The sequence below is a fragment of the Cervus elaphus genome, chromosome 1 (genome assembly GCF_910594005.1).
Source record: "Cervus elaphus chromosome 1, mCerEla1.1, whole genome shotgun sequence".
In the NCBI taxonomy this organism is placed as follows: domain Eukaryota; kingdom Metazoa; phylum Chordata; class Mammalia; order Artiodactyla; family Cervidae; genus Cervus; species Cervus elaphus.
The window spans coordinates 69,660,296-69,674,226 of NC_057815.1; the positions used below are offsets into that span (position 1 = coordinate 69,660,296).

At 35.6% G+C, this 13,931-nt stretch overlaps 1 protein-coding gene across 14 annotated transcripts in view; it reads left to right on the plus strand.

Moving 5' to 3' along the window:
• Positions 1-13,931, plus strand: part of EMSY (EMSY transcriptional repressor, BRCA2 interacting) — an 81,818-nt gene that overhangs the window by 37,963 nt on the left and 29,924 nt on the right. For 13 of the 14 annotated variants that reach the window (XM_043907985.1, XM_043907943.1, XM_043907875.1 and 10 more), the window contains 2 exons: positions 5,880-6,029; positions 8,753-8,923. In XM_043907985.1, the coding sequence (XP_043763920.1) occupies positions 5,880-6,029; positions 8,753-8,923 (321 nt within the window). The remainder of the gene's footprint in view (positions 1-5,879; positions 6,030-8,752; positions 8,924-13,931) is intronic. The other variant, XM_043907934.1, reaches the window with a different exon arrangement.

Sequence of the window (13,931 nt, forward strand, 5' to 3'; positions counted from 1 at the left end):
GCTCTTCACATCACGTGACCAAAGGATTGGAACTTCAGCTTTAGTAATCAGTCCTCCAAATGAATATTCAGGGTTGATTTCCTTTAGATTGACTGATTTGATCTCCTTGTAATCCAAGGGACTCCCAAGAGTCTTCTTTAGCACCGCAGTTCAAAAGCATCAATTCTGTGGCACCCAGCCTTCTTTATGGTCCAACTCTCACATTCATAAATGACCACTGGAAAAACCATAGCTTTGACTGGACGGGCCTTTGTTGGTGAAGTACTGTCTCTTCTTTTTAATACACTATGTAGGTTTATCAAAGCTTTACTTCCAAGGAGCAAGCATCTTTTAATTTTATGACTATAGTCGCTGTCCACAGTGATTTTTCAAGAAAATAAAGTCTGTCACTGTTTCCATTGTTTCCCTATCTATTTGCCATGAAGTGATAGGACTGGATGTCATGATCTTAGTTTCCTGAATGTTGAATTTTAAGCCAGCTTTTTCACTCTCCTCTTTCACTTTCATCAAGAGGCTCTTTAGTTCTTCCTTACTTTCTGCCATAAGGGTGGTATCATCTGCATATCTGAGGTTATTGATATTTCTCCCGGCAATCTTGATTCCAATTTGAGCTTCATCCAGCCCCACATTTAGCATGATATACTCTGCATGTAAGGTAAGTAAGCAGGGTGACAGTATACAGCCTTGACGTACTCCTTTCCCAATTTGGAACCAGTCTTTTGTTCCATGTCTGGTTCTAGCTGTTGCTTCTTGACCTGCATACAGGTTTTTCAGGAGGCAGGTCAGGTGGTCTGGTATTCCCATCTCTTTCAGAATTTTCCAGTTTGTCGTGACCAACACAATCATAGGCTTTAGCATAGTCAATGAAGCAGAAGTAGGTGTTTTTCTGGAATTCCCTTGCTTTTTCTATGATCCAGTGGATATTGGCAGTTTGATCTCTGCTTCCTCTGCCTTTTCTAAATCCAGTTTGTACATCTGGGAGTTCTTGGTTCAAGTATTATTAAAGCCTCGCTTGGAAGATTTTGAGCATTACCTTGCTAGCATGTGAAAGGAGTGCAGTTGTGTGGCAGTTTGAACATTCTTTGGCATTGCCCTTCTTTGGGATTGGAATAAAAACTGACCTTTTCCAGTCCTGTGGCCACTGCTGAATTTTCTAAATTTGCTGGCATACTGAGTGAAGCACTTTCACAGTACCAACTTTTAGGATTTGAAATAGCTCAGCTGGAATTCCATCACCTCTACTAGCTTTTTCGTATGGTACTTCTTAAGGCCTGTTTGACTTCACACTCCAGGATGTCTGACTCTAGGTGAGTGATCACATCATCCTGGTTATCTGAGTCATTAAGACACTGTTTTGTGTAGTTCTTCGGTGTATTCTTTCCATCTCTTCTTAATATCTTCTGCTTCTGTTAGGTCCATACCATTTCTGTCTTTTATTGTACCCATCTTTGCGTGAAATGTTCCCTTGGTATCTAATTTTCTTGAAGAGATCTCTAGTCTTTTTCATCACATCCTCCACTGTTTTTGAGAGCACCCTTAGGTTTGAACTTCTCTGTGCTCTGTTACAAATGAGTTCAGTTTCTCTGGGAAGAGACGAGGGAGCTATCTGTTTTACGACCTGTTTTTATCCTCAGGCAGCTCTAGAACTCTGGGGGTAGGGTAATGGCAGGCTTTTCTCCAAATGTTACCCCTGCTCTATGAGCTGAGAGCACTCAGTGAAGTCAAGTGTGGGAGAGTGGGCAAGCAGCCTGAGATCCTCTCGGCTTGCTTTCCCCAGTGGTGGAGCCACTGTCTTACAAGCCAGAGCAGGAGTGGTCACGAGCCCAATATTCTCAGAGGCTTTTTACCCAAGATAGAGCCATGGATTGGGGGCTGGGCAGAAGGGTGTATCCACCTCTTGACTGCAGTGGCCTGTGACTTAGCAGCAGGTACCAGGGAACAGGATGAGATAAGCTGAAGTCCTTCTACTCCTCAGAAGAAAGCCCTCCAACTAGGAGCTGGAGAAGGAGAAAACCCTGTGCCTTTGACTATGGCAGTCTGGAGAGGAGTCCTTGCTTCACCTGTAGGGAGGGATGAGGAGGAACAGGTCTTAGTTTAAATATTATAGATCTTTCCTGTCTTACCAAATGTATTCTTGAATAGATGTTTTTCGTTTGGTCTTGGGACTGTTGCCAGAGCCTTTCATTGGTTGGTTTTATTTATTTATTTATTAAAAATCATTTTCACCAGTTTCATTGTCAGCAGAGCTCCTCATGCTTTCTTTTCAGAAATCAATCTCTGGAATTGTTTTTGTCATTTGCTTATTTTGAATTGAGGTATAATTGACATATAACATATTATTAGTTTGAGATGTATAACATAATGATTGATATATGCATATATTATGAAATGACCCGAATAAGTTTAATTAACATCCATTACCACACAGTTGGCTTCCCAGGTGGCTCAGTGGTAAAGAATCTGCCTGCCAGTATAGGAGATACAGAAGATGCAGGTTCCAACCCTGGGTTGGGAAGATCCTCTAGAGGAGAAAATAGCAACCCACTCTAGTATTCTTGCCTGAAAAATCCCATGCAGAGAGGGGCCTGGTTGGCTACAGTCCATGTGGTCGCAAAATGTTGGACATAACTGAGCAATTAAGCACACCACACAGTTTGTTTTGTTTTGGTGATGTTAGGGCCCAAATCTTGGCTTTCTCTGCCCTCTGAAGCCAAATAAAAAAATACAAAGACCCAAGAGTTTGGAGGAATTAGAAAGGTGGCTTTAATCATCAGCCAGCAGAGGGCGGAGGAGCCTGGTAGGCTGCAGTCCATGGGGTCACTAAGAGTCGGACACGACTGTGCTACTTCACTTTGACTTTTCACTTTCATGCATTGGAGAAGAAAGTGGCAACCCACTCCAGTGTTCTTGCTTGGAGAATCCCAGGGACGGGGGAGCCTGGTGGGCTGCTGTCTACTGGGTTGCACAGAGTCGGACATGACTGAAGCGACTTAGCAGCAGCAGCAGGGAGCGACACGACAGCCTCCTGCCTCAAGAACTGTGCCTCCACTTCCATGAGGAGTCTAGGGGCTCATATAAGATGAGGGCTCGCAGTCAGGAGTCAATGATGAGAAACAAAGGTGTAAGGATCTTGTATTCTTCCTCTTGCATTGTTTGAAAAAAATGATAGAGTGGCATCAGGTAACCCAGTAATTGAATCTGGCAGTTTGGTAGCCCTGTGGCCTTATTTCTGTAGTGCAAAAAGAGAAAAACTATGAGGGGTGATCTATGAAGCGAGTGCTATAAAGGTGAGCACCAGATTCAGGATGTAATTCACACAGAGTCAAAGAATAATAGGTGAAAAATGTAGCTCATGTCGAGTTAGGGGGCAGAAAAGCAATCTTACTTACAGACTAGAGATTAGGATTGATGCTTTTGAATTGCGGTGCTGGAGAAGACTCTTGAGAGTCCCTTGGACAGCAAGGAGATCAAACCAGTCAATCCTAAAGGAAATCAACCCTGAATATTCATTGGAAGTACTGATGCTAAAGTTCCAATCCTTTGGCCACCTGATGCAAAGAACAGACTCATTGGTAAAGACCTTGATACTGGGAAAGATCGAGGGCAAGAGAAGGGGCTGACAGAGGATGAGATGGTTGTATGGCATCACTGACTCAATGGACATGAGTTTAAGCAAACTCCAGGAAATAGTGAAGTACAGGGAAGCCTGGCATGGTGCAGTCCACACGGCTGAGTAATATTCCTTGGTGTATATGTACCACAGCTTCCTTATCCATTCATCTGCTGATGGGCATCTAGGTTGCTTCCATGTCCTGGCTATTATAAACAGTGCTGCGATGAACATTGGGGTGCACGTGTCTCTTTCAGATCTGGTTTCCTCAGTGTGTATGCCCAGAAGTGGGATTGCTGGGTCATATGGCAGTTCTATTTCCAGTTTTTTAAGAAATCTCCACACTGTTTTCCATAGCGGCTGTACTAGTTTGCATTCCCACCAACAGTGTAAGAGGGTTCCCTTTTCTCCACACCCTCTCCAGCATTTATTGCTTATAGACTTTTGGATAGCAGCCATCCTGACTGGCGTGTAATGGTACCTCATTGTGGTTTTGATTTGCATTTCTCTAATAATGAGTGATGTTGAGCATCTTTTCATGTGTTTGTTAGTTATCTGTATGTCTTCTTTGGAGAAATGTCTGTTTAGTTCTTTGGCCCATTTTTTGATTGGGTCATTTATTTTTCTGGAATTGAGCTGCATGAGTTGTTTGTATATTTTTGAGATTAGTCCTTTGTCTGTTTCTTCATTTGCTATTATTTTCTCCCAATCTGAGGGCTGTCTTTTCACCTTACTTATAGTTTCCTTTGTAGTGCAAAAGCTTTTAAGTTTCATTAGGTCCCATTTGTTTAGTTTTGCTTTTATTGGGGTTGCAAATAGTTGGCAATGACTGGGTGACTGAACAAAAACAACAGATTAGGAACAGTTAAAGTAAAAAGTAGGAATGATCAGGCCTGCTCACTGTTCTCTTTATCTTCTATGTTCTCACGAAAGGGAAGGAAAAAACTTAGTTCCTCTTTTTTCCTGTTTACTGCAACAATGAGAGGAATGGTTTTAAAAGCATGAGAATTATCTTCTTTATGTACCTTAAGCATTGTTGTAATTCATTAATGAGATAATTCTAGAAATCATTTTTCCCCTACAGCTTTATAGTTTGTGATTTATTGTAATCAGAATTTGTTTATACAGTAGTAATACTTTTTTTTCTATTGAATCCTTGCTGTGTATTAGGCAATTCACAATTTTCCCATAATTAATCTTCACAACAATCCTAGAAGGTATATATACTAATGTTATCTTTATTTTATGAATGGAAAGCTGAGTCATAAAGATCATTACGTAGTTTGACTAATTATGCCTAGATGTTATTATTTTAACTTCTTTGTTGGGTATAAGTATTTTATAATTATTTAAGGCTATTAAATAAATATATTTATTTGCTACCTCATATCTTAACCTAAATCACCATCCAAAAAAGTAATAAAAATTTTAGTTGTCTATTGAAATATATTCTATTCCATGAATTATTTCAGTGAAGTTTAGTGGGGAAAAAGTGTTACTAAAATTTTCCTTCCTTAGTTAGTAGCTGTTAGGACTTAAATTTTTTGTTAGCATGAGACATATTTTTTCAATGGACATCTGAAATTTGGAAAGTCAATGTAACAGTAATATTTAAATAAATTTGAAAAATGTATAAAAAATATAACATCACCACCCTAATATTTTAACTTTATTTTTGTAATTGCTTTCAAATTCTTGTCCACATGTGTATTTTATGTAGGTTCAATAACAGGATATTCTTTACTTTTGACAAAGTAAGCTATTTGAATACTTTAAAATAAGTCAGTTTAAAACTAAAAGGTCCAAAAAGAAAATGTTTTTGCTTTTTGTAATCTTCAGAGGTTAGAAAAATCTTTGATAGAGTAGAGAATATATAAAAGCTACATTACCTTTTATTTTTGTCTTCTTATCCTAATCCTTTCATCCCAAGTATTTGCATGGAACACAGATTGTCTGTGAAAGTTAAGATCAATGGCTAATTTGGTTTGAAAGCTCTCATATGATGTAATCATAGACAAAAATCGTTTTTCATTAAGAACTTGTTAAATAGTTTTTGTAGTATTTTAATTATATTCCTGAATCAAAGAAATTTGGAAAGATAGGAGTTTGAGGGATAAAAGTTAAAAGAGTATATAATTCATCAGTATGAAAGAAAGCTTCTTTTTAGTCAAGACTCAGTAAATGTGTTTAGCTGCTGCCCTCTTGGGTTGATATAAAGCACGTTATTAAAAAATAATTTGTATTGAGATTTATCTTTCTTCTTTCAAAGGTGTTAAAATCATCACACAACAAGTTCAACCAAGTAAAATCTTACCCAAACCAGTGACAGCAACTCTGCCTACCAGTAGCAATTCCCCTATTATGGTGGTTAGCAGTAATGGTGCAATTATGACAACTAAACTGGTAACCACTCCTACTGGTAAGTTATCTTGAGCATCAGTCCATTCATTCATCATACTCATTGAGTAATTTCTCTGACCCAGTAATTTGCTTAACATTGGGAATATAGAAATTCAGGAGATAATTCTTCAAAGAGGCCTCTCTTGACTGTTCTCTCCTCCCAACTCAAATTAGCTCTCTGCTGTTGTCATGGTCTTCTTCTTTTCCTTTGTAACACATACTACAATTTCTAATTATTTAGGTACTTTTTTTGTCAGTTTGTTTGATGTTAATCACTTTATTAGCTTGTGAGCTCCATGAGGATAAGGGTCCATATCTGTTTTATTCACCATATGTATGTAGAGCTGATCTGTAAGTAGGTGTTCAGTCAGGATTTGCTGAGTGAATGAAAACACAGTCCCAGCCCAAGAGAATCTCACCCTGATGAGGCTAAGAGTCTTTGTTAAATTATTGTATGGTAAGTGTTAGTCTGACTGAGAGAAGCATTGGATGCCATTTTCCCCAGTTATGAGAGCATCCAGACTATGGCCCAAGGAAGTGACAGTATAGAACATTTTAAATAGTACCATCCTTTGTTACTTTGACCAATTTAATTCCTCTCAGTCTTTTCCATTGTCTATTTCAATGTGATCATAATACCTTTACTAAATCTGGTATGTTAAGTCCCCAGGAGAGTGCTTTACTAGCCATTACTATTAACATAATTAATTAATTCTAACATAATTAATGTTAGAATTAGTATTATCCATTGCTATTATTTTAAATTTGTGTAACTCTTACCAGACTCTTTGAAGAGGGTCAAATTTAGATGATGAGATGAGATTGTTGGATGGCATCACTGACTCAATGGACATGAGTTTGAGCAAACTCCAGGAGATAGTGAAGGACAGGGAAACCTGGCATACTGTAATCCATGGGGTCGTGAAGAGTCGGACATAACTTAGCAACTGAACAACAGCAGATTTAGATGATAGAATCTGAAGAGTGTAAAGTGATTCCTTTCTCAAGTTTATAAGCTATCACCTATTGGCTATTATATAAAAGTGTATATAAACATTACCCTTAATCTCCCTTAAGCTTTAATGTCTCCATTTTCAGAGAAGAAACAGAGATTTATGTATAGCAGCATTACACAGCCACACAGTCTATAAAAGACAGGACTGGAATTTGAATCCAGGACTGTTTGACTCCCAAAACTTTTTTTAAAAAAGATTGTGATAAAATATAGATAACATGAAATTTATCATTTTCACCATTTTTAAGTGTACAGTTCATTGGCATTAAGTACATTACTGTTGTTTTGCAACCACTGCAACCATCTAGCTCCAGAACTTTTTTTGTCTTCCCAAACTGAAACTACCCATTAAACAATAACTTTCCATTCCCACCTTCTTCCATTCCCTGACAACTGCCATTCTACAATAATCTACTTAATCTTCTTGCAAAGCCTATGCTTTAAAAACAGTTTTTCTTTTATTGAATCTATCGTTCTTCACCCAAAACTTTTCTCCATTTGGTTTTACAAAGATATGATTCCTCATGTTAGGAAAAGGTAGTAAAAAATAATGTATGCTTATGTATCTATATTAGAATAAGTGTTTCTGCAAATTTTAAAACAAAAGCTAAAGTTGAAATATTTTCCAGTTACAATTAATTCAAGCTATGTATCTTCACAGCATATTTATTTTGTACTAGATTTATTTTTCTGATTTAGATGTATGTTTGTAAGCAATTTAAACTAATTCTACTTAATGTTCCTCTGCTTCTTCCCTTTTTTTGGGTAGTGATTGTGTTTTAAAATGGTAAATACTAACTGGATAAAACCAATTTTAGGGGGGTTTTGAAAATGATTATTACAGTGACTTCTGAACCTAATTATGAGAAAAATGTTATCAGTTGAAGAATGTGTTACCTGAATTATCTTCTTTCTCCCCAGAACTAACTGTTCTTAGAAACAGTTTTAGAAACTTAGGAATAGTGTTTCTGAGTTACCAGATGTGTGAGAAGCTACAATAGGTTAATCGGGTTAATTTTTAGTTCCTATTTGGGGGAAGGAAAAAGTCCTAGAAATGGTGGGGAAGAGTGTAAAATCTTTTTGAGAGATATGAAGAAAAATATTCTATCGGGTCAGTTAAAGTTGAGGAAATATGTAATTGGTGAATTTTCTTGGTAAAAAAATATTCCTGGCAACTCTTGGCAGCTACAACTTTAATCTCTAGTAAAATGTTGGAATAACTCTTTAATGATGGAAATGTATTTAGAGGGTAGCAGAGTACAAAACAGTAAAAGTTTATAAAATTTTAGGCAAACAATATACTGCCTTATTTGCTGAGTGCTGACATTGGATTTGGCACTGAGACAGCATAAAACAGATGCAGAGACCTTGAAATCTATAACAGAAATATCTAAAATGCTCTGGCAGGAAAGATGATTAAGTTTCTTTTGGCACCAAGCTAGTGGAAGAAGGGAACAGAGTTAGTTATACTTTTTCTTGGGGTTAGTAATTTGATGCAACACATCACAAAATTTTATGTGTAAAGTTAATTTAAATTGAGTTGGCTGTAGTTCTTGCTATGTGCATTGAAAACTGGCTGTAAATTGTTACTTAATGGCTTGACACCTTGAAATTCCATTTTCAAGTTAAAGCAATGTAGATTACATTGAATTACAGTTAAACTGTATAAATTGTCATTCTTCTAAAAGTGATGACAAGTTTTTTTCTTGGCTTTTCCCTTTTTATAGGCACACAGGCAACCTATACTCGGCCAACAGTGAGCCCATCTATAGGTCGGATGGCTGCAACCCCTGGAGCTGCAACCTACGTGAAAACTACCAGTGGTAGCATTATTACAGTAGTACCCAAATCATTAGCTACCTTGGGGGGCAAGATAATTAGCAGTAATATAGTTTCTGGTAGGTATATCTGAAATGTGTTAAAGGTATAGGTGACCAATAAGAGGAAAAAACATTTCACTGTCAAAGGATACTGGTTGATGTCAGTTTTCTGCTTAGAAATCTAGAACTTTGTTTTTAGCCCTTATGTCTAGTGATGAAGTATAGTTTTTTAGTTCCAGTATAAAATCTTTACATGTTAGCTTTTGAGAGTTTTAAAATAGGAAGAACATTTAGTTGCTTTTAATCAGAATGGAAGGATTATAGTTTACATTTGCATAGAGATGTTTCATCTACAAAATATTGTCCCATCTATCAATTCATTTCTACCTCAAAACTCTGAAATAGTTGGTGTCATCTCCAGTTTATAGGTATAGATGTGTTTTACATTTCGGAGATGAACTTGACCTGTCCAAAGCCACATAAACTAGACAGTGAAAGAACTAGTATTTATTTGTCTAAATATGTTTGTGGGATCATAATCTCAGTTACTAACTAGTATTTATTTGTCTGCATATGTTTGCGGAATCATAATTTCATAGTTTCAATTACTAATATCACTTTAGCTTATTAAAAATAAAAATACTTGAATATTTTTATTTGCCTTTCACCGTTTATATTGGCTGTTTACTTTTTAAAAATATTTAACTTAGATAATGAAAGCTAATATTTATTGGTGTTTTAGAACCCTACCTGGTTTTTAATGGCTCATTTATTCCTGCAATATTTGAGTTGTGTACCCTGAAGTGGAATGTTAACATGGTATCTATTTTCATTGATTATTATTTTTTAATTAAAATGATGTGAATAATCTCTGACCAGGCAAGCCCTGTGGACTTTTACTGTCTACCGTTTTTGTAGACTAGCCATATTTTGTATGCCCCCAGTGAATTGTTCTGACATTTTAAAGTGAAGGAATTGAAGTTCCTGGCAGTAATATGATGTTGCTGATAACTCAAGGAGTGGAAAAAAAACAAGGCAGGACGTGGTATTGGCATAAAGCTCTATATTTAAAGCTGCTAATTTTGGCTCTAGGTTTTAAGTGTAAGTGAGAAACTTTGATGTTTGCCAAACTAAGGAGGGTGAAACCAGTAGGGAAAGAATCACCCTACTCCAGCTTTTAGGAGGATATTTTAAATAAAACAGTTAAAACTCAGATTGTAATTTATTACCTGACAATACCTTTAAATAGTATAGAGCACATACTTAAACATTTTTCAAAAAGTAATCATGTTTTTTATTAGTGTATAACTTTTTATGACCATAGGGTATTTCTTTACTTAGGTAAAGGAATGTCACGAAGCCTCTTGTTTTCAAACCTTATTTATGATTTAGCTGCTCTGTGAGAGGTTAGAGAAGTATACACAAGCACATTTTCCTAGAAGCAAAGGGGCAGTGAGGTATATACCCTACACTTGTAAACACATCATCTACCTTTGTTCTAAAATATAAAGTAACTGGTGGTTCGTTGCTATTTCAAGTGTATAGATATATAGGGGAAGAGTTCTTAAACCTTTTCAGTGCTGTAGGAGGTAATGGACTCAAAGCTGAATTAGCTCATGGAGCTCATTTTGCCTCGACCTCTACTTTGCTGTTTGACACTTTCATTCTAAAGAACTTCTCTCATTTCTGAGTACTTTAATCCTTATGTTATGTGTCAGTGTTTCTTATTATATTCTTGTTCCATGATACTGGGGTTATTGGTCAGTTTATTTAGTTTTCAATCCCTGTCTTTTCACAGTAAACCAGTAAGCCAGGTTGAAAGAATTTAGACAGTTTTCTACCTTCATCCATGATCAGATGCTGGATGCTGGAGTCAGTGCCCTCACCACCCCCACAGCAAACAAGAAATGCTTTTCTTAAAATACACTCATACATCTGGCTTTACGAATAGAAGGCTTTTTAAAAAAATAATACTTTTATGTTTATTGTGGGGAATTTGGAAAATACAGAAATGTATACAAAGAAAACTAAAAACCTATAATTTTTGCCATCTAGGGAAATAATCTGTATCTTTCTGTTTATTCCTTTTTCTATTTAGATTTCTGTATAAATGTTTTTGTGCATATATGTATATTTTAAAAATTAAATTTAAATCTATATAATCAGTTTTAATATTTTTTCATATAATAATATCATTTTCTCATTCCATTAAATATATTTTGATACCTCACACCCTAGATTAATGACTATACAATATTCTCTCCTATAATGCACCATAATTTAACAGTTTATTCGTTGCTGAATGTTTTAGGTTACTTAACAGTTTTTTTCTCATTGATAATCCTATGAAGAATATTATTATACATAAATTATTATATTAAATTCTTATTTCCTTTGTATAATATCCTGGAAGGCAAATTCATGCTTCCAAAGTACTTTCTAGAAAGATCAAGTTTTTATTTTTATTAGAATAAACAGTTAAGTTGAAGGCATGACTGTTTTTTCAGTTATTTCATTTATATCATATTTACTTATATGTATATATAAAGAGAGAATTATCAGATACGTAAGTCTATTGGTGAGCTTTGTTGAAGGTTGGTTGAAAAATCATGTCTATTTTATGCAGAAGATGGATCCTTTAGAGGTAAAATCATTATCTTGTATCTAAGGACATTATGAGAACCTGTGACAATGGCAGGACTTGATTTTGATTCCCCTTATCTTTAGTACAATGTCTAGGCAAGGGGCTAGTGTTTGTATATTTGTTCATTCATTCATTCATTTGCTCATTGTTTGAGCAGAGTAACATATAAAAAATTACCCCAAAACCAAAATTGCCAGTGATTTAAGGATCAGTGAATAATAAAATCTAGGCCAATTAATCTGTGTTCTTTAAGCCTACGTTCCATAATGCTCAAAGTTTTACAGGCATCTTATTTTTGAATAGGAATCTCTGGAATGCATCAGTGTCATAGCCTGTGATCCAAATGTGATTCACAGTTACTTGCACCTATTGTATTTTGACTCTTTATAAGTAAAGACTGTGTGTCTAGGTGAGTTCTCTAATATGCTATGAGCTAGATGTGGGGTTGGGTGCTGTGATACACAGTGATGTACACAAGGGACATTCTGTGCCCTGCAGGATGCTAAACAAGTGAACTTTATACATTCTCTTGTCACATGAGAACTATAGGCTGAATACTATGAAAGCATAGAGGAAGACTTTTTTTTAAATGGGTAATACTTCTTACTTCAATATAATAGATAACACCTGAGATACAAAAATATACTACTAGAATTTTAAATTTTTATAATTTGATAGTTCTAGTTATAAATCGTATTCTATCTTAATATAATGCTGTATTTGCTTTTCCTTATGTTATGTTATGTTTTTCTTCAGTTTTCTAACACCCCGCCTCCCATTTTGTTAAGCTAGGGAACTTGGTTTGCAGCTGTCTCACAAATTGACACACCTGTGATAGAAAGGATTTGATATTTTCATAGTTATAAAGATAATTCATTTGTTAAGTAAGTTTTGTCAAAAATGTGACCCTTATACTTTGCTATAAAGTTAAAGCTTGGTTTACATTTCCTTGAGCTAGTATTTAATGCTTACTTTCTAAAAACACTTTTTTATTAACCAAATATTTGGTGAGGGAGCATTGTCAGAGAAGGCATCATAGTCAATCACATATGAGGAATTGGAGTTAATAAGAGTTAAAGTTGATAAAAGCAAATAATAGGCAGTTTGGTTTTTGTGGCTTTTAACAACTTACTATTCACAGACCACAGATAAAGGAAAAAATATTTATGGAACTGGCCCGTAGACAAAAGTGCTTTTTTATGTAACCTGAGCACCTTACCCCTGACTGGTGAGGCATTAGATGATGGCAAGTGTTTTATATTGTAACAAGAGTGCCAAAAATTGACACATGACTAGAACATTCGTATTCTTATCAATCTTATTTCTGAAACAGTAGAGAATGCTAAGGTTTCTCAGTAGAAGAGAATAAAATTTTAATTTTTCTTCTCAAGAGTATATTAATCAGTCATGTATTTAATGTGTATCCATTCTATACTTAGTCATTTGATAAATGATATGCAAACCTGTAGAAGAAAAATATGACTTGCCTGTTTGCATAGCCAGAGGAAATTATAGGTTAAAAGGGCACCTTGGGTCTAGTATGCTCAAGGACTGATGTGGAAATCAGCACACTGAAGAAGAGATATTTTGGGTAATCCTGAAAATTAAAGTCTGATGGAACCTGGAGGGCTAAGCTGAAGAGTTTGGTCTTTGTGTGGTAGATAATAGGAAGCCATAATAAAAGAAATTACTCATTAAATTATAGAGTTTATGGTGTACATTGTGCAGTGGGAACAAATAAGATCAAATTATGAAGGATTTTGAAACCCAAGAAGGGAAGTTGAAACTAAATACAGTGGGGATTTGGAAGGTTTTTGACCAGTTTTATATGTTGTTGGTTTGTGGCATGATGAAATGAGGTGGTGTTTGTTTGTTTTTTAAGAATGTTTGCTATGGCAGGATACATCAGAGCTATTTGCATGACAGAGAAACTTGAAATAGGGAGAAGATACGGGAAAGCAAGAGAGATGTGGGCCTGTCTGTTGAGCTGACATTGATAACATTTTGAAAGAAGACATTTGTTATGACAAATTTAGTTCATTCATATACTCATTGAATGATAACTTGAGTAATTGCAATACGATGTGTGCTAAACACTGAGGAGTCAGTGGCATAAAAAATTACAGTTGGAGCTAAGGGGCTTCATTTTGTTAGCGGATGCAGAGTGAAGACAAGGCAAGAATCAAAGATTTGCACCAGGATTTCCAACTTGAACAATTAGAAGAGTATAGGGTATGAATATGATAGGAAGATAAATTTGATAGAAGAGAAACAAGTTGTGGAAGGATGTGGGGGAGAGGGTAAGATACTAATATGTTTGGATTGGTAGATATAGATCTACTATATAGATCTTAATGATTGAAAATATAAATTTACATATTTAAGTGTATAAATTAGGGTTTCATCCTCAGACTTTTCAGAATGTTGCAAATTATAAGAGTA